General features: G+C 35.8%; 1 protein-coding gene across 5 annotated transcripts in view; it reads left to right on the top strand.

Moving 5' to 3' along the window:
• LOC150086911 (uncharacterized) overlaps positions 1–22,426 on the top strand; it is a 320,086-nt gene that overhangs the window by 197,008 nt on the left and 100,652 nt on the right. For 4 of the 5 annotated variants that reach the window (XM_090372801.1, XM_090372802.1, XM_090372799.1 and 1 more), the window contains exons 11-12: positions 2,385–2,461; positions 10,813–10,917. In XM_090372801.1, coding sequence (XP_090228927.1) covers positions 2,385–2,461; positions 10,813–10,917 — 182 coding nt within the window. The remainder of the gene's footprint in view (positions 1–2,384; positions 2,462–10,812; positions 10,918–22,426) is intronic. The other variant, XM_090372803.1, reaches the window with a different exon arrangement.

Here is a 22,426-nt window from a genome sequence, read left to right as displayed (position 1 = left end):
TTAAACCTGTGGTGGTCTCCCATAGCACATTAGGTGGTTGTGTGTCCCTCTTTAGACCATTCCTGCCACACCCTTTCTATGGCAGCCCTTGAACAGCCAACAATGCCTGCTGTTGCTGAAATGCTGGCCCCTGCCTTTCTAGTGCTACAGATTATTCCCCATTCAAATTCCATCATGTCCTTCTCTTTCCCCATTGTACACACTTTGTTGTGGATAACCATTAGTGCCACTAGACAAACAACACTGTGCAGGCTTTGTACTAGTATTATATGTAATGCAGCTCTGGGGGCGAGTTCCCTCAACTCTGCAATGGTCTTTGTACTGACAAACTGACAGGCACAGCTACTCCTGCCATTACTATATATGCTGCACGAGTCAGTAGTGATGTTACTCCTAGGTGTTGTGGGATGCACACACTCATGGGGACAGAGTGACAGTATGTTTTTGACTCATGAATGTAGTGAAAAAGTCTATTTCTATTTAGTTTTACTAAGTAATTTTTACTGTGTTTAGAATTACAGGGGACTCTACAATAATGCTCTTGGAATTACACTAATCTGTGATAACACACAAATATTTGCTTAAACATCACAGTGGCAATCAGAAGTCTAAGTAACCCAGAATTTTTTGTGCGCTTTTCTATATGCCATTTATTTTATACAATAAAATAACTGTAAGGTATCGAGTCAGTTTATTTTTTTAAAAATTACCTAAGAGTTTCGAATTATAAAATAACTAATACTATTTTCCCTTACTGAAATTATATGAAGTTGGGAGGATTTTGCTTTCATGTATTTTTACACATGAGGATTTAATACAAGGATTTAAACTGCCTAGTTAATGTAATTATCTTGTCACTTACTTAGCAGAACAGACTTTGTCTTCACAGTGCATTTCCCTGGTATTGCACTAGTTTGCAAAAAAACAAAAAAAACAATGGTATTTCTAAAAGGTTAATCTGTCATTTGTTTAAAAAGATAAGGCACTGTTATGAGAGTCTGTTTAAAGACTTGCTGGTTCTTCTCAGAATGATTTCTTTTAAATAAAGGACAGATTATATCATCAAAGTTTCTTGTGACGACCGACTAACTGGTTAAAATAAATTTATTTAAAAAAAAAAAAGATATATGCATAAGATAAAACAGAAATACAATAAGATAAAAGAGAAAATATATATAATAAAAGCATTAAAATACATAGTAGCTTTTGAAGCAAAGTGCTTCTTCATTAGCTAGTCTGTGAATGGTGTACTTCAGTATATATTGATGGTTACATGATGGTTATATATTGAAGTACACCATTCACAGACTAGCTGATGAAGAGGCACTTTGCTTCGAAAGCTACTATGTATTTTAGCGCTTTTATTATATATATTTTAACCCTTTTATGTTATGTATATATCAATTTTTTTTTTTTTTTAATAAATTTATTTTAACCAGTTAGTCAGTCATTGCAAGAAACTTTGATGATATAATGCAACCCAATGCACAAGGCCTGTTTTATAAAGGACAGATTAATCTTTTAGCAACGTCATTTATTTGAGGGTGGTGCAATACCTGGGCAATTTGTTGTAAAGGCAATTTGCTCTGCTGTGAGTGAAGGGCCATATTGCATTAATTAGGCAATTTAGATGCTGCTGGTTGCAAAAACATATGAAAGAACAAGACTGACATCTCAACTTCATATAATTGAGTGAAAGTTCCTGCATAAATGTTGTTTATAAGCACAATGATCATCTACTGTGAAATTGCCTAATTAATGCAATATGGCCCTTCACTCACAGCAGAGAAAACTGCCTTTACAACAAATTGCCCTGGCATTGCACCACCCTCAAATAAATGACTTTACTAAAAGATTGTACAAGTGTCTGGTCATAGAATGTTATATTAGCCTAATGCTAAGAACCACTGGATTGAGAAAGCCTTTCCAGTTTTCTAATAATTGGTTATTAATGAGTCATCTTTGGTCATCTCACATAATGAGAGAATGTCATGATCTTCTAAAAAAAAAAAAAAAAAACCTCCATAAATGTATTGCAGACTATAAGTATTGTAAGTTACTCTGTGCACTTTACAGCATTGGAGCATTATAAGAATTTTTATGGCTCTAAATGAAATCCACACACTGCCAGAAGCATTGGTGTGGGGGGGGGGTCAAAACACTAGACAATCTGGCTTTACCCCATTTCATCCTGTGGATGCATATTCCTACAGTATTGTGTATAAAATCTTTTACTCTCCTTGATATGCTTATTTTCCTTACTCCAAAATTTAGGAACCAGTAAGAATGCAAATGTGGGCACTCCCTGTATTTAATTTTTTTTGCATTAAAAAGGTTTCTTTGCATGATAAAAGAATAATTTTTTTTTTTTAATCATTTGAAAGGTCTTTTTGTGGAAGCAGCTGGATAATATATACTATCGTGATAGGAAATTTTCCATTGAAGTGCATGAGGGAAGGCAGTAAGTATATGTAAGAAAGTAAAACTTGCATGATTTAATTTGCCATTCATAGTTAGGCAATTATGATATAATGTGGAAGCCTGCTTCCATTTAACATAACTTTTGAATTCCTACATACATTTGTCTCAGAAAATTTTATTGTTCTTATACATTTAAGAAATGTTTGACATTTGAACTGCTCTTACAGTTATCATACCAATTTACTGAAAGTTATTACTGCAAAAGAGATAAAGAACAGAGAGGAGTATGCATTCTATTTGATAAATTCCATTTTTTGTTGTAGGTATATTCCTTGTTTTGAATATTTGGTATAGAAATTAACTTAGACCTTTTTTATGTATCCATTTGTTGCTGTTATTTGGGAGTTCCACAGTGCATCAACCAGCACATTTAACAAAAAAAATCGACATTTTATAATCTAGAAATATTAATAAAAAAAAAATCCAGCACATGTATCAATGATTGTATTTGTCTTTAAGAATCTGTGCAAAAATTGAGTTGCATTTCTGTCTTTATAAGATGTTTGCAGGACTATCTTGTCTTTTGATAATGTGTTTTTGCAGTCAGCAGGATTTAAACTGCCTAGATAATGCAAAGGTCTTAATTTTTTCAGCAGAACAAACTTTCCACTGCAAGGAGTTATCCTAATGTTGCACTTCTTTCAGACAGATGTCTTCACCAAAAGGTTTATTGGCTATTTGTTTATGAGGTGAGACTGCTATAACTGCCTGTTTTAGGACTAATTAATCTCTCATTAGATAGCAGGTGGTCTCTAGCAAAAAAACACAAACAAAACAGTTAAAGAAGTTGTTCAGTGTTAGCTGCCATGCAGTATATGAAATCAGTTTTCAGAGTTCGAATAAGGCTGTCACTCTGAAAGTAGTGTAATATCAAGACAACTCATTAAAGCCACTCTGTTATCCACGTGAATTGGGGATACATTTGCACATGTCCAGTCTGTGGGGACTTCCTCTGAATTCAAGGATGCTCTCATAATTATGGCTAAGGGTTTGTGCTTGTTTCTTTTGCTTCTTCCCTTAATATAACTGGATAGATCCCATTTACCTCAGGTTCTTATGTTTAATTTCAACAATTCCTCCTCCACTTTCTTCTCAGTTATTACAAAACTGTTTAATAAGCTTCTGCTCTCCATTTCCCTGCATCATCAACTTTTGGCCTTGGCAGACATACTCTGGTCCTATTTCACCTATCCTTTTTTGCGCGATTTATTTCTTGTTTCCATGACAATAGAATCACCGACAAAAACTAGCTCCTGTGGGAACCAGCGCATTCTGCCTTTGGGATTGCTGCTGTATTGCCTGATTATCAAGTGCAAGCTGTGGCATTGATGTGGGCAGCTGAGAGCATGATGGATCTCCAATTTAAATCCAAGGGCATCCACCTTGTTCTTCATGCTCTCATAAAGGTCTGTAGCAACACTGAGTTAGCACGCAACATCCTCACATTCTTTACATCATGCGTACACACACAGACATCCCCCCCAGCAATATAATGGCCTGTTTCTGATTGATCTACAAACATCAAACAAGCAGTACATTTCATAAGGCTGTGATTCAGAGGACAACCATCCCCCTCAGTTCTCTCCTGAGCCACGGCACTCCCACTATCTTGAGCCTTTTGCTTTGCTGTTGTGGTCTGAGGCATGTTTGTGATTCACATTCAATATAATTAAAATAATACACTAAGCATTATATTGTAGTAATAACATTATATACACCAGTTATAAAGTGTGTGTGTGTGTGTGTGTGTGTGTGTGTGTGTGTGTGTGTGTGTGTGTGTGTGTGTGTGTGTGTGTGTGTGTGTGTGTTTCAATATGGAGCTTACGGTATATGTATTTCGTATCTGCTATCAAGTTTAATTTATATGTATTATGCTATGTTGTAAATTCTAAGTGCTATCAAGTTTAATTTATATGTATTATGCTATGTTGTAAATTCTAAGTACAGTAAGTCCCTGAGTTACATAACTTCAGATTTAAGTAAATTTTTTTTCACCTTTTTTTTTTTTAGGATTGTAAAAAAAAAAAAGACAAACATGGCATGCAGAAATTGCACAAGTGAGATAAGTTTTACAAAGCTTAAAAAATAAGAATGAAGAGAAGATTCTGAAAATTTATTTATTTATTATTATTTATTTTTTTTTTTTGTATGACTGAAGATTTCAGTGAAGGGGGATACACATTTCACCATAATAATGTAAAAACCCACAGAATTCTGGCTTTTGATATTATTGCAAATGCAGTAAGATCAAGTTTACTACCTATTTATAATGAATTGCCCTAACAGAAAAGCCCAATAAACTGGAAAGTGCAAATTTTTTTTTTATTGTTTATGGTGACGACCCCCAGAAATGTGCTTTAGTAAAATGTGATCATGTGTTTCTGCCTTAACCTTGTGAAGTTCTTTACAGAAAATTTCATTTTAACCATTGTCATGGTGCTGACTAAGAGAATAAGTGACAGCAGTACTAGTAAATCTACCAAGAAAAGGAAAGTAATAAAGATGTATGAAATTGGTCAAACATTAACAAGAATTAAATTTGTTAATCAACAGTGAACACAATAATAAAGGACAAAAACAGAATATGAGAAGCGGCGAAGGGATCTGCACCAACAAAGTCTATGAAATACAGTAAACCCCCGCTATTCGCGGTCGCTGATTTAATATAAAATGAAACCTAAAAAAATGTGAATTTTAAAGTACCGTGAACATTTTCTGCCATAAAAAAACATGGGCGTGGCTAAAATTATCTTTCCCGGTTAAAACAGTGCTCAGTGGGTGGGGGGAGAAGGGTGACAAAATCGCGAGCGTGGATGTTTCTCGTTAATCCTTGTTCAGTATGTGTTATGCGCTTGTCATGGAAGGTTTTGTCGTTTGCTTTTAATTTATATGCTTATAAATTAAAGAAATTTATCAATTTATAAATTGATATGCTTACAAAAATGAAAAATCTACTGTTTTGCCGTGTAAAACAGACTTTTTCTAGTGTTTTAATGGAAGAAGTGACTTTATTGTGGACAAGTTCTTTCTAACCCGTACAAAAAGTATGGCTACGAATAACAAGGGAAATGTGAAAAGATCAAAGAAGGTGATGACATTAGCGAATAAAATTGAGTTGTTATTAGACAAAATTTCTAATGGTGAAAGTGTCTCCCCAGTGGCAAAACATTATAAAATGAATGAGTCAACGGTACGATCAATCAAAAAATCAGAAGAAAAAATCCGCCGTAGTGTCTGTGAAAACGTGCTAATTGCTTCAAAAACTTGCTCTGTAACTCGTGATGTTAAATTAGAAAAAATGGAAAAGGCTTTAAATCTGTGGATAGAAGACCGAACTCAAAATAAAATTCCCTTAAGTTCACTCATCATTCGTGAAAAGGCAAAACATCTTTATCAACACTTTAGCGAAACTGGTGATAGCACTGGTGGGATAAGTTTTTTAGCTAGCAAAGGCGCTAGTTTAAAAAATTTGTTTGAAATTTCTAATAAATATTACATTTAATACTAAATTGTTTCTTATTTTCATTTCGATGCCATATGCTTGCATTTCACTATGTACTGTCTATGTACATAGTCATATTATGAAGGTACATATAATACATACATGGACAAAATTTTAGACTAGTTTTTCTTATATATTTCATATTTTGGAATGGAACCCCTTTATTACTATGGGAGCCATATCTCAGTATTCACGTTTTCTGTATTCGCGGCATTTCTCAGGAACATAACCCCTGCGAATAGCGGGGGTTTATTGTACATATAAGTTTTTACAGTACAATAATTTGCATTTTTTCTTCCTTTTATGTTTTCTTTTCTTATGTGCCACTGTCGTACTTCACTGCTGTCCCCAGATAAAGTTTTTAATTGAACTAATTAAAAATATATAACTATTTTTCTTCATTCTTCTGAGGATATTATTTGGTTTTTGTATATTTGGCATATTAGGGATATAGTAGCAATATTTTATTAGTCATTCCTGAGTTATGTAAAACTGGACTTACATAAGAAGGCTTGGAACATATCTCTTTCGTATGTTGGGGACTTACTGCAGTTATAATAGATAATAAATTTAACTATCTATCGCCAACCTACGTGATTCAAACTCTTGAGTGACTATTTGCAATACCATATGTATGCCAAATCACCGATACTAAAAGCTCTATGAATATAATGTTATATGTTACAGACTGTGTGATAAAATCAGGTTATTAAAACACTCGTAATGCTATAAATTATAGCTTATAAGCTTCTTCCGATACTGATTACTCTGCTACAAGGCTATGTAGAAATCTCCAGTATCTGCTATAACAGGGGTGGCAAACTTTGAACATTCTTATCGATATAGCGCAGTGCCGGCTGAAGTCGACTGGTTTTTTAAGCAATTAACGAGGACCAAGTAAAGAACAAATACTACACTAATTTTAAATCAAAAGTTAGAGAAAAGCAGTAATTCCAAATCAATAAATAAAGTTCTACTTAGTGGCTCGTGAAGAAATGCTTAGTCAGTAGCCTCGTCAGCCACTATCTGAGGTAAAGCAAACAGTGATCAGAGGGATGACATTATCGAGGCCATGTAATGTCAAGGATCTGGGTATATTCTTACCATGTGTACGCCATATCCAAAAATTTCATTACTTCATATGGCATGACCCCCCCTTTTTCTTACTATTGAATACACCATGCATTGTCAAACTAATAGAGCAAGTTTATCTGCGAAAAGATCTAAACCTCCTAAACACTTCCAAGTTCATTTCACAAATATACGTGGTCTCAATTCTAATCTCAACGACATCCATTTCCATTTGCAGTCTACCAAAATCTCAGTTATCGATTGATTCAACTACTGCTCATCTCAGTTGTCCAAATTATTCGCTGTGTGATTCCCTTCGCCTCAAAGGTGGTACTTGTGCATATGTCCATTTCCGATATTCCCTGTCAGAGACTTGGTAATTTGGAATCTCCTCTTTTCGGTCTTCTCTGGCTTAAAATCCCTCTACCTTCATTCTGTCAAATTCATCTGTTGTCTCTACTGTTCTCCCAACTCCACTAATCACTTGGAGCTCTTTGACCTCCTCTCTTTGCAACTTGACTTTCTCCAGTCCAACTTTCCTAACAGTGGGATAATTTTCCTTGGTGATTTTAATGTTCACAACTCCAGCTGGCTTCCATTTTCTAGTTACACTGACCCAGCTGGTCAAGATGCTGAGGCTTTTGCAATTATTAATGACCTTGCACAGATTGTTCATTTACCTACAAGGATACCGGACAATCCTCACCATACAGCCAACACGCTTGATCTTTTTCTCACAAACAACCCTTCTAAGTACACGGTCGAAGTGAGTGGTCCTTTAGGCACCTCTGATCACATCTTGGTGATTGTCTCTTCTCCAATGGAGTCTTTATGTCATTGCTATTCCCAACCTCATATTGTTTAGCATTACAAGAATGCAAAATGGGATGACCTGCGAGATTTCTTTTCTTCTTTTCCTTGGTCAGATTACTGTTTCAAATCTTCTGATGTCAACGTTTGCTCAGATCGTGTCAGTGAAGTTATTCTTGTAGGAATGGAATCCTTTATTCCACACTCCACTTTAAAATCTCGTCCTTTATCTAAACCTTGGTTTTCCAATAAATGTGATAAGGCTGTTCAAGAGAAGAATGTTGCATATCATAATTGGCTTGTTTCCAATTCTTCAGTTTCATTTTCTGCCTACACCAAAGCTCGCAACAATTGTAAAGCAGTTAATAATCAATACAAACTAGATTTTGTAGAAAACTTGCTTCTTGCCCTAATGGTAGCCGAGTATTCTGGTCTCTTTCTTGCCAAAGCTATTGGCCACAACATTTGCCCATCTCTGCTCCCACCTCCGTAAAAACAAGATGGTTCTGTTGTCACTTTAGCCAAGGATAAAGCTGACCTGCTAGTATCCCATTTTTCTTCCAACTCATGTATTAATGATCTTGGTAAAACACCTCCCACCATTCCAACACACTCAATTCAATGCCTCCTGTGGTCTTCCATCAAAAGGATGTCAGAAGGATTTTGACGAATCTTGATGCAAAGAAAGCTCCAGGTCCTGATGGTATTTCTCCACTTGTTCTCAAAACCTGTGCTCCTGAACTTACTCCTGTTCTTTGCCACCTTTTTTCATTTTCTTATTCCAAAGGCATTTTTTCTTCTGCTTAGAAATTTGCTCATATCCAGCCAGTTCCTAAAAAGGGTGACAAATCCCTCCCATCCAATTATCATCCTATTGCAATTACTTCTACTCTTTCTAAAGTAATGGAGAAATCAATTAACCGCCAACTCTTAATAAACTACCTAGGAACCTTCCGTCTCTGATCAACGATCGCCAGTATGGATTCCGTCAGTGTCGATCCACTGGTGATATCCTGGCTTATGTTACCCATTTATGGATAAATTCAATGGAAAAGTTTGGTGAAACACAAGCAGTTGCTCTTGACATCTCAAAGGCTTTCGATCGTGTTTGGCATAAAAGTCTTCTAAACAAACTTCCATCTTATGGTTTGCCAACTGTTTTTTGTAAATGGTTATCCAGTTTTCTCTCTGATCACGCACTGAGGGTGAATGTAGATGGCTCTCTGTCTTTTAATTTCTCCACTAATGCTGGTGTCCTCCAAGGTTCAGTTCTTTCCCCCGCTCTTTTCCTCTTGTATATTAGTGACCTTCTTCCATTGACTGGAAATCCTATCCATAGTTTTGCTGATGAAAGCACATTTCATTCCACTTTCCATTTTGAGAAAATTTGCCCTTCTCAGTCAGCTTCAACTTCTCGAATATCCGCTTCCAATTCCTTAAATGCTGATCTCCAGGTAATTCTCCAGTGGGACAAAGACAACTTAGTTGATTTCAATCCTTCTAAAACTCAGTCTTGTCTTATATCTCGCAAAAAGGATTCTTCTGCTCCTATGCTTATCTTTGCTAACACTCTGATTTCTAGGCAAAATGATATATCTCTTTTGGGGATTACCCTGACTTCTAATCTCTCTTGGCACAAGCACATTACAAATATTGCTTCCTCTGCATCTAAAAAACTCGGTTTTCTCTTTCACTCTTGGCGTTACTTTTCTTCCAAACAGCTGTTCACTCTGTACAAATTGCAAATCCTCCCTACCATGGAATATTGTTTCCACATCTGGGGTGGTATCCCCAAAACCTCTCTTAGGCTTCTAGATTCCATTCAGAAGAGGGCAGTTAGGTTAATTAATGATTCATCTCTAACAGAGTCTCTCCTCTCGCTGTCTCATAGACGTACTGTTTCTGCTGCATGCCTCTTCTACAGATATTTCCATGGGCACTGTTCTTCTGAATTGGCTTCTATAATTCCGCTCTCTCTCTCTTTCAGAACACGTGCCGCCACCAGCCAATATCCATTTACTGTCCAACTTCAAATTCACAGAACCAATTTTTCATCTTCCTCATTTATTCATTCAACTACTGTTTTCTGGAACAACCTTCCTTCATACGTATTTCCTGAAAATTACAGTCTACAGAAGTTCAAGTCTAATGTCAACAAATATCTTCTTTCATCTTCTCAACCTCCAACCCAAGCACGGTACTAAATACTATAGGTTCTAATACCTCTCGTGTTTGGGGTTTTCATAAAAAAAAAATGTTGCCCTTGCACTGTAAAGCCTACAAACAAGCAAACAAACAGGTTGTTTTGCTTAGATATTTGCATGTGTGTGCTTATTGTCTCCATGTCTGCCCACAGATAACAATTAGACTTACAGTGGACAGACTTTCATGAAATTTTATATTTGGGCCTTTTAAAAATAATTGTTGAGCCATTCCAAATTTTATTTAAAGTGGACAAACAGAAATCTGGTAGTTATTCTCCTTTGAATATAAATTATATGGGAAAACAAAATTTAAATTTTCAGTTTAAATGTAGTTTAATACTGTCTGTGCATTTTATAAGACTTGTGAACACGATATCACTTGTGAGTAGATGCATATACATAGATAGAAAAGAGACTTAAAAAGTATATATGAGGAGAATAATAAACATTACACATTATATTGAATATTATAAAATTAATAAATTCATTAATAAAATAATAATAATTAATTGATAAGGAGATAACTATATTTACTTTGTTTCTGTTAATCAAAGAACAATTCATTTAAGGAAAATGAATTAAATACACATGAAATGTAATGCATTGCATATATTAATCAACTTGTTATGTTTTAATTTTATTAATAAGTTATGATGCATAACATAATTTATGAAATAAAAATAATTACGGGAATTTTTTTGAAAAGATTCTTATGGTTATTATTGTATGTTTGTTCACTTCTAGTGTTATACATACCCTGAGTAGCTTCAACCTTTATGAAGATGCTATTGAAGAACCTATAGAAGAATGTGATGATCTATCTGATGCTATATGTGATCCCACTACCCAGTGAGTTCCAGCTATTCAGGAAATAACTTAAAAAATCATAATGAATTAGTTATGTACAGAACTGCTATTATTATATCCTTCACAGGTTAACATTAGCAAGGGCACATGATACAAAAAAGCAAGCTTATATAGCATCAGCCAAAAAAAAAAAAAACTCTTCTCATTTCCCCCATCAACTCGCTCCAAATGTTTGTCTAGTTCTACCTTGAATCTGTTTAAGCTATCAACTTCTACAACAATAGATGGAAGTTTGTTCCAGCAATCAACCACCCGCTGGCTAAAGGCAAACTTCTGTACATCTATCCTACAACTGTCTTTCCTCAATTTGAATTTATGCCCTCTCAGGTGATTATTCTGAGCAAGAAGAAGAATCCCATCAGCATTGAGCATGCTCAAACCATTCAAGGCTTTATACACCTCAATCAGATCACCTTGTAGGTGCCTAGTCTCCAGACACTGTAATTTGCAAAACTTTTCTATGTAAGACCAACCCTTTGTTCCATTCACTAATCTTGTTGCCCTTCTCTGCACTCGCTCCAGCAGCTCTACATCCTTCCTAAAATGAGGCTTCCAGACCTGTATACAGTACTGAAGGTGTGGCCTGACCATTACCTTATACTAGGGGATGATCACCTCCTTATCCCTGCTAGAAAAATTCCTGTATATCATTGACAAGACACCATGAGCTACTCTTGCAGATTGTCTGCACTGTTCAGAAAACTTAAAAGGTTCAAAGATAAATGAGGAATCTTCTAGATACATGTTTGCATGAAATTTGGATTTCTGTAGATGTTTTAGGTTCTGCATAAAGTAGATAACATACATTGAAATTGAAGTGAACTGTACAATTTCTAAAGATTTCAAAATAAATTATGTTACACTATCAGTTTTTCTAAAACAATTTGTATAGTGTTTCTGCCATAAAAAGATTTTTTACTTTTGCTAAAGATTTCTTCTCATTTTAATTTATATTAAAACAGCACTTTAGAGAAAGAAGCAAATATCTAGAAAGGCAAACCTTTCATTTCTATTAATTCAAGTAATACTAATATTACTAGCTGTTTGTCACTTTGTACCTGCTCTCCTGCTTCCCAAACTTTCAGCTCCACCTCTACTTGGTGGGGCTGAAAACTTGGGAAGAGAAGAGCTCACAGTCATGGTAAAAAGGTGCAAACATGGAAATTACAGTTAGTCTAAACTGAAAGACACAGCCCAGATGTAAGCACAAAGGGGAAACCCCAAACAGGATAGAGAAAAAAGACTGATTCCTCTGATTGCACTTTTGTTCTTAATTATTCACTCTATGAACTAATAAGCAGTGGGAAAAGTGTCTCTGTTCTTAAATACAGAAACTGTTTTATCAAACTCCAACCTCTCACAACAGTAAGGTGTTTAAAGTCAAGTAACTTACTAGTAAAAGTTGATGACCAAAACATTCAGGAAAAAACTACAAAGAACAAAAACCTTTGGATGAACACCAATAGTTGTCACAACCAATTTTACCCTAAACACCTTAAAAGGAGTAATCAGGGAATGAGACCTCCTCGACATCCCCAAAGAAAATATTCAACGAAAATGGAAAAATGCAAAACCAAGGAGTTTTTCAAGTGAAAAGAATTGCAGTCAGGGGAGATGCCATGATCACCCCAATGAGGAACTGTATGCAAAATTTCACATTGAAAGTTCCAACAACTGTAAAGGCTAGATACCTACAAAATCAGACCTTATATTCTAAATCCAGTCCATTGCTTCGAATGTCAAAAGTATCTGCATTCTCAGGCAAGCATACTGAGGGAGAAGAGTATAAGTTACATATGGCTCTCAGGATCACTCACTCACTCTCTCTCTCTCTCTCTCTCTCTCTCTCTCTCTCTCTCTCTCTCAACTTGGGACCTGCTGTAATCAATTCCGCTGATCTCAAGTCTTGGCAAACGAAGTGCAGTGAAAGACAGAGAAGTAAAAATAGACAAGTATAAATCAGATAACATAGATGTGAAGAAAAGGACCAATTAGACAAACTCCATTTTATGTCTTTGCAGAAAGAGTGGTGGGGGGAACATTTTTTTCTGGAAAAAAGAAAAAAAAAAAGCAGATAAACAAATGACAACAATAAAAAAAAAAGAAAGAAAGAAATGGACACTACAGTAAACCCCCGCTGTTCGCGGGGGTTACGTTCCTGAGAAATGCCACAAATACTGAGTTATGGCTCCCATAGTAATAAAGGGGTTCCGTTCCAAAGTATGAAATATATAAGAAAAACTAGTGTAAAATTTTGTCTACGTATGCATTATAGGTACCTTCATAATATGACTATGTACATACAGTACATAGTGAAATGCAAGTACAGTCGATTCCGGTTATTTGGGACACATCGGGACTAGTGCATTTTGGCCCGATTAAGCGGCTGCCCCAATTATCCGAAGTTTCACATAAATAGTTAAAAATACAATTTACCCCCCCCCCCCTTTACAATTAGTTCACTGTACAATCAAATCACGTTACGACGAACTCAAAATAGTAAAGTACCGTTCACTATAAGATGTGCAGTAAGCGCTGGTCATTGTGATCACGTTTGTGAATTGAATTTCAATTCTATTAAACAGCGATTCTAATTAGCGAAAACAGGAGGAATATTATCCACAGGCTATAAAAGTAAAGATAGATTAAGCACAAATTTACCCTTTATTACCTTACCAATTAAAAAATTAAATGATAATGAAAATCGGAAGAATATACGTGATAATCGGAATAATTAATACGTACTGTAATATGTACATACTAACTAAACTAGTTGACATTTCTGTTCACTGACATTTGTTGGTGGGGGCTGAAATTTAAAACAGTAAAAAGATAAGCAATCAATAACAAAGAAGAGGGCACACACAAATTGCAAGTAACACAACACGCACAAGTGAGAACAAATTAGGAGTAACAAATTAGGAAGCTTTAAAAATAGGAATGAAGAGAAGATTCTGAAAAATTATTTTTTTTATATGATTGAAGATTCCATGAAAGTGTAAACACATTTTACCATAATAACCCACAGAATTCCAGCTGCCGGTATTATCGCAAATTCAATAAGATCGAGTTTACTATCCGTTTATGATAGATTGCACTAACAGAAAAGCCCAATAAGCAGGTGACTGCTAATTGTTTTATGGTTGTGACCTCCAAAAATCCGACCGAACTACGTGGTACGGTCGGAGACAATCGTAGGGTAATCTCCAGTGCTGAAGTCTCCTGCCCCGATTAAACGGCATTTTGTCCCAATTAAGCGAAGTAAACCCTGGCTATTTTCTCGATTGGTTTTTGTGTTTTAAGATTTGCCCCAAATAAACGGCTGCCCCGATTAACCGGTGGCCCAAATAACCGGAATCCACTGTATATGGCATCGAAATGAAAATAAGAAACAGTTTAATATTAAATGTAATATTTATTAGAAATTTCAAACAAATCTTTCAAACTAGCGCCTTTGCTATCTAAAAAACTTATCCAGTGTATCACCAGTTTCGCTAGTGTTGATAAAGATGTTTTGCCTTTTCACGAATAATTAGTGAACTTAACGGAATTTTATTTTGAGTTCGGTCTTCTATCCACAGATTTAAAGCTTTTCCATTTTTTCTAATTTAACATCACGAATTACAGAGCAAATTTTTGAAGCAATTAGCGCGATTTCACGGACACTATTGCGGATTTTTTTCTTCCCGATATCTTGATTGATCGTACCGTTGACTCATTGATTTTATAATGTTTTGCCACTGAGAAGACACTTTCACCATTAGAAATTTTGTCTAATAACTCAATTTTATTCGCCAATGTCATAATTTCACATTCACATTTCCCTTGTTATTAGTAGCCATATTTTTGTACGGGTTAGAAAGAACTTGTCCAAATAAAGTCACTTTCTTCCGTTAACACACTCGAAAAAGTCTGTATTTCAATTTTATCAATTTTGTAAGCATATCAATTTATAAATTGATAAATTTATTCAATTTTAAAAGCATATAAATTAAAAACAAATGACGAAACCTTCCATGGCAAGCGCATAACACATACCGAACAAGGATTAGCAAGAAACATCCACGCTTGCGATTTTGTCACCCCTCTCCCCCCACCCACTGAGCGCTGTTTTGACCGGGAAAGATAATTTTAGCCACGCCCATGTTTTTTTATGGCGGAAAATGTTCACAGCGCTTTAAAATTCACATTTTTTTAGGTTTCATTTTATGTTACATCAGCGACCGCGAATAGCGGGGGTTTACTGTATTTTACAACGGAAGTGTAGAGGCCTCTGTAGGAACTTGGACAATCATAATAGGCCTTTTAGCTCAATATATTTAATATTTTTCTTCAAGACTTGATATTAAAATACTACAATAATGCAAGAAAGGAAACTTAGTCAGCATCTTAAAAAAAAAAAAAAAAAAATTAATTTTCTTCCCTGTTGCCAAAAAAGTGCCTAACCATTGTTCCTTGAATTTTGCTAAATTCTCCACTTTGGATGCTCTTGCAGGCAACCTATTCGATCATTCCACAACACACTACCTGAAGGTAGTGTGTTGTGGAATGATCGTATCATAAGATTTTATTTTTGTGTCTTGTTCTTGTCTTGCTCATCACTGTGACAGTATCCCTGCCTATTCATTTTACTAATCCCACCCAGAATCTTAGGTACCTGATATAAACTTCCTCTGGTGTCTAATTGCTAAGCTCTACGGACCACATCTTTTTACACTTTACTCATAGAGATGATACTTATTGCTCTCCACCAGTCTCTTCACCTTTCTATGCACTGTCTCCAGACATTTTATATCTTTTTTTTTGATGCAGCCTCCAGAACTGGATACAGTATTCCAAGTGTAGTTGCCCCACTTATACACTTACACAATGACTTCATTCCCTCTCTATAAAGTGGGGAATGTGCCTGTCCTGCCACCCACTTACACTTCACTGTCTTCCTCTATTTATTGCAATCCCCAAATCTTGTCCTGAACTTTCCTTAATTTGCCTCTGACTAATCTATAAACTACCCCTGGTTTTTTTGTTCCCTAAGTGCAATACTGGCATTTGGTAGCATTTAACTTTAGCTGCCATTTTTCAGGCCATACTTGCAGTCGGTCCAAATTCTTTTGAAGTGGCACAGCCTGATTCTGATTGTTAACTAGCCTCCCAACCTTTAAATCATCTAAAGACTTTGACGGTTTTTTTGAAGTGAAACTTCTTTAGGTGTGCTCCAGGCAGTTTTCAGATGGGAGTAACTTGCTTTCGTGGATTGACAAAAAAAGAAACGAAAATGTGACTGTTGCCATAAGTAAATGCTCCAGTTCTTGTGCGATCACCGAAGTTAAGCAACATCAGGCCGGTTGGTAATTGGAAGGCGATCACCTGGGGGAAGACCTGGTGTAGTTATCTTCCTTCTTTTTATTCTTTTGTTAATGGAAAATATTGTTCTGATTTTAACGTATCATTTAATTTTTTTTTTAATTGATAAGGTAATAAAGTGTAATTCTGTGCTTTATATCTTTATTTTTGTAGCCTTTGGATAATATTCCTCCTATTTTTGTTTATTAGAATCGCCATTAACAGAATTAAAATTCAATTCATAAACGTGATCGCAATGACTGGCTCTTACTACATATCGTATAGTGAACAGTATTTTGTTATGGAGTGTCCATCGTAAAGTGATTTGATCATACAGTGAACCAATCGTAAAGCAGGGATCCACTGTACTGAGCATTGTAAGGCATATAGAGCACATATACATGCAATGTGACCACTGAAACCACCTCCATTGAGTACAAAGCAGAGATCCAAGCTATTTCAACAGTGGAAGAAATTACAGTGTGCAATGGAGTTGAATAAAGAAGCCAGAGAAGGTCCATCCACATCTTCAGAGCCTTGCATCTACCCAGAAATGCTAGAAGTGATGGAAGGAGCATGGAAGTTGATACTGCAAAATGAAGAATCATTGAAGCCCAGTTGTAAATGAAAAGCGAAGAAGCCAAAACCAACTGCCAGAAGTACTCCATCAAATTGTTCAACACGTAGTGGGCGTAATACACAGCAGGAGCAGCAACAGGATTTTAATAAACACCAAATCATCCATAAACGTACATTCCTGGATAATCATTTCGGTTCAGTCTGTTCCGTGTGTGATCAGCTTTGGTTCAAGAACGAAAATTGTAGCAACTCGAGATCATGCTCTTCTTCAAACAGCATTTCCAAATGAGGCTATACATCATGTTGGTCTGTAACAGCTGTTGTGGCTCTGTCAAGAACAAAGTGATTCTGGCTCTATCGAAGTCAAATGGTTTTAAATATCATTGATGCTACAGAACTTGCCAAAACTAGATTTGGTAATGGAACATCTCGTGTCTCCACGGCTCCCATTCATGCAGATTCACCGCCTGCAGCATTCATATGGTCAATACAGGATCCTTGGTCAAATGATAAATGTTCACCTAAAGAAGTTTCACTTAACATCCGCTCGGCGCACACAATTTTTCCTGTATTCCCTTATCAGTGTCATTTAGGAAGGTAAGAAACAAAAGAGATCCAAGTGCTGAACCCTGAGAAACTCCACTTGCTACTCCAGTTCACTCAGAAGAATGCCCATTTATGACCATCCTGTGTCTCCTGTTTTTCCGACCAACTCTAGTACAGTGTTCCCCAACCTTTTTTCAGATATGGACCACTTTTATATTTGAAATAAAAATCACAGGCCACAGGTCACTTTAATATTTGAAGCAGAGGCCATGGACCACAAAAATATTAAACTGTACATTAAAATATATTATTAACTAATTTTAAATACAGTGATATGAACCCATACTTAATCTGTTATGTTAGGCTGTTATGGGCATACCTGGAACTCCTGTCACTGTTAATGGGATTGTTGCCTACCTCAAAAGAGATGTTTTATTTTAAGTCCCTCTAACCCTTTAATAAGTTACATATACAAGTAGTCCACAGACTACAGGTTGGGAAAGTCTACTCTAGTGGATCTTCCCTGTTATCCTTACTTGCACTAATTTATCCAGTAATCTCTAATGAGGTACTGTATCAAAAGCATCCCCAAAATCCAGATATTGCACATGTAATGCAGTAGGGCCACAAGTCAAGATGTGGCCCTGGATTTCCTTAAGAAACTGAAGGACATATATGCTCCCTAATGGCTATTTTTAAAACTAAGTATATGGCCTTACTGCAGTTATCGTAACTGAATCTCCGTATCATTACCCTACACGTAACTCAGTTTTGATAAATCGAGATGTGGCCTTACTGCACACAAGTGTGATATGTAAAGTAAAAATCTTCTGTTGCATCCAACTGCTTTATAACTTCATCACAGTACTTTACCGGATTTGTCAGGCAAGGTTTCTCCTTCATGAAACTAGGCTGAGACTCATCTAGGATGCCATCCTTGTTAAGACAGTCTTGTATTGTGTATTTAACCATAGATGTCAAACTCACTGGTCTATAATTGTCCATCATTCTTTAGCTCCTCTGCTTCCTAGTCCTAGAGAATAATCCCTGAATCTAATGATGAGGATTGAATGCATTCACTTGCTGTCTTTTTTTCAATAAAACTGGATGAAACCATTTGCCCCTGCAGTTTTAATGAGTGTTCATCTTCAGTGGCATTTCAGATAAGGTTCATCTTTGACATTATTATTTGTTGTATACGAATAATAATATCAGCCAAGCTCAACTTTCCTCAAAGAACAGTGTATGCAGGAAAGGCAGAATCATGTATACTATTACTCGAGGAGTGGCAGTCCTAGTAAATTAACATGTCACTGAACTGATCTCAAGGTGTAATCCCCAAATAGGGTCTGCTTGAAGTGTATTGAAGAGATCAATTTTGAGCTAAAATTGCAAGGAGTGACAACCTGCAAAATTTGCACATAGGAATAGGAATCTAAGTCCCCATCCTTAGAAGCCTCATCCTTACTTTCAGTACAGAGCAAGTCCGAAACCCTGCGGCACCTACAGCAGCATACTGGTTGCGTGGCCAACCGCCTCCCCCAGCTGCCAGCTAAGGACCAAGAAGAAGAAGAACAACAGCTGAATACTTGCACTGCCCAGTATGGCCATATATACAAAATAATTTAAGTGTCAGAAATTTGGACACTCACAAATTGACCTGTTGATTACCCCTTGTATGCACTTGGTGGCCTGCAGAGGACTATAGTGTATAATTTAAATTGTAATGAGGATAGAAGAAGTGAATAATAGGCTAGCAAAGTGAATGAAAGTTAATGATAACTTTCATGCACTCAACATTCAGACAATTTTACTTTTTATAGTTTTTTCTTGCACTTTCTATTTTCTTTTATATATTAGATTAAATATTGATCAGTGCATTTTGACAGATGTCTTTTACGTAGAAACAATTTGACTTACTCTGTCATACCTCTACATATTATGTAGAAAAGCGTGCGGGGGTTGGCAAGCAGGGGGCAAAGCCCCTTGGTATCCTTATTATTTTAATTTTCTGATCCAAATCAATCGCTTTCCTTTTTCTTGGTAGATTTACTAGTACCACTGTTACTTATTGTCTTAGTCGGCACCACAGTAACGGTCAAAATTAAATTTTCTGTAAAGAACTTGACAGGGTTAAGGTGGAAACACTATTATCACCCCACGCAAGCTCACATTTTACTAAAGCAGATTTCTGGAGTCACTACCATAAAGACAATTTGCATGGTAGTAAACTCATTCTTATTGCATTTGCGATAATACTAATAGCTAGAATTCTGTGGGTTTTTATGTTATTATGGTGAAATGTTTTGTCCTCTTCAGTAAAATCTTCAGTCATATAAAAAATACATAAATAAGTTTTAAGAATCTTCTCTTCATTCCTACATATCTCACTTGTGCATGCCGTGATCGTCATTGGTTGCTTATTTAAAATAATTTTTTTTACTGTTTTAAATTTTACATAAATTCAAAGTTATGTAACTAAGGCTTATATAAGTTGGGGACTTATGATATATTTGCAAAGACAAGATTCATGGCATAGGCAGGTAACAAGAAAACTATATCAGATTAAACCTGTGATCAAAACATGGCAGTCCGGGCTGTGCAGGAATCATAAAGAGCAAGTTGTTCTTTCTTGGCTCTGCATAGGATACAGTCTTCTGACACATTAATTTCTGCTGAGAGATGGTGACCCTCCTATGTGCGTACACATATAAAACAGAACATTTATTTTTATTCTATATACTGCCTTTTTATACATGAAAAAGTTTTTAACAAGGTCATCAATGCATATTTACACTTTGATTTTGGCTTGGCACATGCTTTGTCACCAATGTGGCAAAAAAAAGCTAATCCTGAACCATGTTGTTCTCATAACATACTTTTTCTCAGTCTTTTTATTTTCGTTTAGGTTGTTAACTGTATGTAATTTGATTTTTCAATTTAAAGTGGCAAGAAATGTGATGTAAAACGACATTTGCAAACAAATAAACATAAGGAAAATATGCAGTGCAGTGAAAGAAATGCAAGAATAAATATAGCATTTCAGTAATGATGATGTTGTCATTACATGCAAATGTTGATCTGCTTATCATAGAATATAATCTTCCTCCTGAGTTGTAATGCTTCCCAATAGTGAAATAATAAAAAAAAATACGGTTGTGGAAGAACAAAAACAACAGACATTGTTAGTGAAATTGCAAAAAAGAGCCATTTTCTTTTAATGCAGATGCTATATCCTATTGTGGTAATCTTTTGTAAAAAAAAAAACATTTTGCTTTTAGTGCCATTTCTGGAACAATCTGAAAGAATGTGAGATTTCCTTAAGAAAACTGTCTTATGTTTAATGTTAATAATATTCAGCACTAAGTGTAAGACAGTTAAGTCTAAAAACTGGAGTAGTAAGAGTATTAAAAGAGAAGATTAAGTACCTGTTAGTAATAGATTGTCTTTGTGTAACGTGGTGGCGTGTGGGTTTTGTGTGCATAATTAAAATTTTCATATGCATAAATGCAGACAAGGTGCCAAACATGCATATAATTTAACCTGCATTATAAGATGGCATGTTATAGCAGTCTGTACAGTACATAATTTTAAAAAAATGAAATGTAATGAATATGGTGGTACAAACAATTAGGAAGAATTTTCTGTAATTTTTTTTAGTAAGCCATCAAATCAAAGTGCCACCTATCAGTAACAATAATATTATTAAAGACCAATGAGATGAGTACCAAGACATAACACAGATTAATGGATGGCAAACTAAGCAGTAGCATAATATATATGGCAAACTTTATCTCATAATTGTTTATACTTATGGCATGGTTAGTTTTCGAAAAACTGCATATGCAAATATGTATAATTTCTGGAAAAAAAATTAAAAAAAGGCCCTTTTTTTATACCTTCTCTTCTCTTTTTACATTAGATTATCCTTTAGGCTGGTGCTAAAATATTCTGTGCTGTGTTTGTATGTCTTTTTTTTTTTTTTTTTTTAAATCTTGATTATTTTATTCATTTTTAATACAATATTACCAAAGTGCATTTGTGTATAGTCACTTTGGTAACTTATTATGCCTGAGTTTTTGGCTTTCAAATTTTGACCAGTGACCCCTTTGGGTAAGCTAGTCATGTAGAGGAATTGGCAAAAAAAAAGGTGGCTGAGCAGCTGATGTGATTTATATTAATCTATGCTGAGAGTTACTTTTTTTTTTTTTTTTTTTATGCTTGGTTAATTAAATGGGCACCTGTACGTGGTGAGAGGGACTTCCCAATGCTGCTGCGCTTTCAGATTAGCATCACTGGGATCCAACATGCGTAGCTGGATTTCAACATATGCTGCAACCTGTGGAAACTCAAAGAGGAATCCAGGCGAGTGAGGGGGGCAGGCCTAATACAAAGCTTTGGCCTGATTCAACAAGACAGGAGGTTGCGGACCGGCCCACTTGGGATCAGTCAGCAGGTCAACTGCATTCCAAAAGTCTCCTTTCCTTTGGTCTTTGGACAGGGTCAAAATTTATTAGAAATGTGGGTATGATGATCTTAGCAAACTTGATGTCTCCTCACAGGGCTCCATGGTGAGTGAGGTACTTTAGGACATCAGAAATTTTTATTTTACTCCCATGAATAATATAAATCCTTTTTTCTTCTGTGCCCCTACTTAATTGAACAGATGAAAGTAGTTCTATAAGAAGAACCAGAACTGAGGATACACCACCATCAGTGACACTGCTTTTCCTCATTCTCCATTTCACCAGCAGAGATCAGACAGTCAGGAAAATATCACCCTTTTTCATTCAGAAAGGATTAGAAGGGTTGGCAGGATCCCCAAAATCTGTGAAAAGGCTACAATCTGGAGATCTTTTAGTCAAAGCCTTGCATGCCAAACATGCTCACAAATTCTGAAAGCAATATCCATAGGGGGAATTCCTAACACTGTAATCTCTTATAAAATTCTGGACCTTTCATGCAGTATCATATCAGAGTGAGATGTTCATGTCGCTGAAGAAGAGATCTGCTCTGAATGGAA

This window comes from Mastigoproctus giganteus, chromosome 4 (assembly GCF_048544385.1).
Source record: "Mastigoproctus giganteus isolate SK-2022 chromosome 4, ASM4854438v1, whole genome shotgun sequence".
Lineage (NCBI taxonomy): Eukaryota > Metazoa > Arthropoda > Arachnida > Uropygi > Thelyphonidae > Mastigoproctus > Mastigoproctus giganteus.
Note: the sequence above shows the minus strand (reverse complement) of the source record. Positions and strands in the feature narration are given on the sequence as shown.